Below are 4,605 nucleotides of genomic sequence, written 5' to 3'. Positions count from 1 at the left end.
CGTCCTACAGGAGAACATGAGCGTCGCTTCAATGCTCCCACTTGCAACGAGGTTTCTGCAGTCATCCAGGGTGAGCACAACAACAAACGCGACATAGTTATTCATACTAGGGGTGGACGTCTACAGCGAATACATGAAATGCATCGATCATACGACGCACTACAATATCCCCTACTATTTCCTTACGGTGACGATGGATACCATTTTCACATACCATGTCAACAAAACTTGGGACAAACGACCATCAATCCCAAAACTATTACATGCAGAGCATATTACGCATACAGACTGATGGTTCGCGACGACGATTTCAACACTCTCCTTCGGAGTGGACCTCTTCTGCAACAATACATAGTCGACATGGCAGCAAAAATGGAATCTGAAAGGCTCCTATATATTCGGGTTCACCAAAAACAGCTTCGGTCGTCTTCATACATACATCTGCACGATGGCATGAGAAATGAAACTGACCCTAACACTGTTGGAAAACTGACAATTCTTCCGTCCACATACATCGGTGGCCCGCGTTATATGCATGCCCGCACACAAGACGCAATGACGTACGTCCGCTATTATGGCCGACCGGATTTGTTTATTACCTTCACCTACAATCCATCATGGGAAGAAATACGAGATGAACTGTTTCTGGGTCAAGAACACTACGACCGACCTGATCTCATTGTCCGTGTTTTCCGGCTTAAATTGTGCAAACTCATGGATCTTATAGTCAAGGGTGAAGTCTCCGGCCGAGTAAGGTGCCACATATTCACTGTAGAGTGGCAAAAAAGAGGCCTTCCGCATACCCATATCTTAATCTGGCTGTGTGAACGGATTCAATCCACTGATTGACAAAATTATCTCAGCCGAGATTCCCGATCCTGGATTAGACCCACAGCTTTACGAAATTGTCAAAGCAACGATGGTTCATGGACCCTGTGGTCCTGGCCAGAAAGCTCAATCATGCTGTAAAAAGAAATCGGTGTGCGCTTGCGGCTACCCACGGAGATTTGTCAATGCTACACAAACAGGAGGTGATGGTTACCCACTTTACAGGCGACGGAGTCCAGGTGATGGCGGCCATACGATAATAGTCGGTCGGAGCACTGTTGATAACCGATGGATAGTACCGTACTGTCCCTTGCTGACGAAAATTTTCCAATCGCACATCAATGTGGAGTTCTGTCACTCAGTGAAATCCATTAAATATATCTGCAAATACATCAACAAGGGAAGCGATGCTGCAGCGTTTGCTGTTCAGCGCGACGGTTCTCGAGACGAGCCATCTGTTCATGTCATTGGACGTTTCCTGTGTTGCGGTGAAGGTGTATGGCATTTTTACTCATTTCCCTTGCACCAAAGATATCCTGCAGTTATACAACTCGCTGTTCACCTTGAAAATGGGCAAAGAGTTTACTTTTCTGCCGGCACTGCTAATCAGGTGGTGGAGCATCCACCAGAAACTACGCTTACTGCCTTCTTCAAACTATGCGGCCATGATGAGTTTGCAAAGACGCTTTTGTATCCACAGATCCCTTCCTACTACACTTGGAATAACAAACAGTGGACTCGCAGGAAGTGTGGAGACCCTGTCGATGGTTTCCCAGGGGTTAAATATGATTCCTGTCTCGGGCGAGTTTACACAGTGCCACCACGTCAACATGAGTGCTTCCATCTTCGTCTTCTCCTTCACGAAGTCCGTGGCCCTATAAGTTTTGATGACATAAAAACTGTCGATGGCGTCCTGTGTGAAACCTTCCGTGATGCATGCTCCCAGTTGGGACTACTTGAAAACGATTCTCAGTGGGATGCCGCCATGACAGAAGGAAGTCTATTCAAATCTCCCCATGCTCTACGGTCGCTCTTTGCAATTATGATAGTATGGTGTGACTTGAGCGATCCAAAACATCTATGGATGAAATTTCGTAACTTCATGACCGAAGACATTTCCAGAAGAGCCCAAATTGAGAATACATCGGTGGAGCAAGACTACTCCCAAGTGATTTACAATGAAGGGCTAATTTGCCTCGAAAACCTCCTTTTGGAAATTGGTGGTTCCACTTTACCATCATATGGCCTACCTGCCCCCATCTGCCATGAAGGGAATAGTTTGAGCCTAAATTTACTGCGTGAAATATGCTACTCACCTACAGAACTTAATGCGTACATTGCTGAGAATGAGCCTAAACTGTTGCCTGAACAACTGAACGTCTACCATATGATCAATGAAAATGTTCAACAGAACCGTGGAGGAATATTTTTCTTGGACGCACCTGGTGGCACAGGAAAAACCTTTGTCACCAAATTAATACTTGCCCATGTGCGACGGAGTGGAGCTGTCGCTATAGCTGTTGCAACCTCTGGAATTGCTGCAACTTTACTCCCTGATGGCAGAACGGCACATTCAGCTTTAAAATTGCCCATCAACTACACACAAACTGAATTCCCAACATGCAACATCGAAAAGAATTCGGATAAAGCTGTTTTGTTACGCAGATGCAAACTCATCGTATGGGATGAATGCACGATGGCGCACAAAGTTGCGTTGGAAGCATTGAACAGGACCCTTCAAGATTTACGCAACTGTGACAACATCATGGGTGGATTAACAGTTCTGCTGTGTGGAGATTTCCGACAAACACTTCCTGTTGTCCCAAAAGGGACACGCGCTGATGCTGTTCAAGCATGCCTGAAATCGTCGATACTGTGGGATCAAGTTCACCATTTAAAACTCACAACAAATATGCGTGTCCACCTTAGCCGCAACCCAGATGCTGCTAATTTCTCTAATGCACTTCTGGAACTTGGTGAAGGACGTACTCCCACAGACACTGAAGATTACACAAATGTTGAACACATATCAACCATCGTTGAAACGCCAACCCACCTATACCAGGCAGTTTTCGAGAACATTCAGAAAAACTACAGGGACTTTGATTGGCTCGCCACGAGAGCGATTCTGGCTCCAAAAAACGCCTCCGTCAATGCGATTAACTACAGACTTTTGGAACTCATCCCGGGAGAGGAACGTGTCTATAAATCCATTGACCGCACACCTGATACTGCTGATCTGGCTGATTACACGGTGGAGTTGCTAAACTCCCTAGAACCACCTGGCCTGCCACCCCACATACTCCGACTTAAGGTTGGAGCTCCTATAATGCTCATTCGTAACCTCATACCACCAAAGCAATGTAATGGAACCCGCCTCGTGGTAACATCCCTGTCACCTAATATTATCGAGGCCAAAATATTGACTGGCTGTGGAAAAGGAGAGACAGTGCTAATTTCGAGGATACCCCTATATCCATCAAATCCAGACCTGGGCATTTACTTCAAGCGATCACAGTTCCCTGTGAAACTGTGCTTCGCGATGTCCATCAACAAATCCCAGGGCCAAACCTTTGACGTTGCAGGCATTCATTTACAGGAGCAATGTTTTTCTCACGGTCAGCTCTATGTAGCTGCCTCACGTGTGGGCTCACAATCCAAACTCTTTGTGTTTTCTCCTAAAACACTGGCTAAAAATGTTGTTTACAAAGAGGTTTTATAATTTTTCAACAATTTTACACCTCAATTTCTCCTCTCTATTAACCGTGTTTATTCCTTCTAAAGCTTTGCCAGCACCCAGTAAAGAATTCACTAACCTGGATTCTTTTTTGTAACAAAATGAAAACAATTTCATGTATTTACACAGTAACCTCTATGGAAAGAGAAATAGAGTGAAAATATGAATTTGGCAAAACCTAGAGTGCCCTTAAATATATTCAGAAGCATTTGCGGTCCTTATAATTCTTTCGTCTTTATTTGGTTGCCAACTCTGCATAATTAGATTCATTCTGATCAACCCTAAACAATTGTATTGGCTATGGAATAACATTTTAGCAGTACAACAGTAAATTATTTTTCTGTTTTTTGAACGTCCATTGAACAAACAACTGATCCTGAAGAAATTGCAAAACAGTCTACACACATATTAGTGAAAATGTGATTCAGAAGTTTCAAAGACATTGGTCTAAAAAACATAGACCTCATCAACCAAGCATAAGTACTATGCCCGGCAACATAAGGTAAGGAATTTTTTGCCATAGTTGACTAATTGTAAAACTATACAGCTACAACGACATAAATTCTTAAAACGAATAGATGGTCAATATTGAACCTGTGGTTTCTTTCGCATAGAGTTAAAGAAATCATGGCTCCCAAAACCTTACCATAGTATTTGGTTTTGAGCTGGAAGAATAGCTGCTAAGGGGACAAATCAGATGTGGAAGCTACATTGATCAGTAAGACGTCAATATAACCAACTTTACTAAAATAATTTAAGGATTACAAAAAAAAAAAATACTGAATGTACAGACAATAAGCATTAAGATGGCATTAAATCACCCCCCCCCGAACAACGTCGGGTAATACTGCTAGTATATATATATATATATATATATATTTCAAGGTCGTACCAGTTGTTTCATTGCGCTGAACCAACCATAAGAGTTTGGAAAGAGACAGCGTAAATTCACCAGCGATTTCGAAAAGCTGAAACAATGCAAAGTAAACAATAAGAGGTAAAACGTTAAAAGGCGTTTAAGACTCAGAATTTCAAATTAG

At 43.0% G+C, this 4,605-nt stretch overlaps 1 protein-coding gene across 1 annotated transcript; it reads left to right on the top strand.

The window, feature by feature from the left end:
* The first annotated feature begins 919 nt into the window (after window positions 1-919).
* LOC145272257 (uncharacterized) lies at window positions 920-3,550 on the top strand. Its single transcript, XM_080127027.1, has one exon. It carries the CDS (start codon window positions 920-922, stop codon window positions 3,548-3,550), a length of 2,631 nt encoding a protein of 876 aa, XP_079983153.1.
* Window positions 3,551-4,605: the final 1,055 nt, after the last annotated feature.

This window comes from Euprymna scolopes, chromosome 4 (genome assembly GCF_053919585.1).
Source record: "Euprymna scolopes isolate OS-2025 chromosome 4, ASM5391958v1, whole genome shotgun sequence".
Classification (NCBI taxonomy): Eukaryota; Metazoa; Mollusca; class Cephalopoda; order Sepiida; family Sepiolidae; genus Euprymna; species Euprymna scolopes.
Note: the sequence above shows the minus strand (reverse complement) of the source record. Positions and strands in the feature narration are given on the sequence as shown.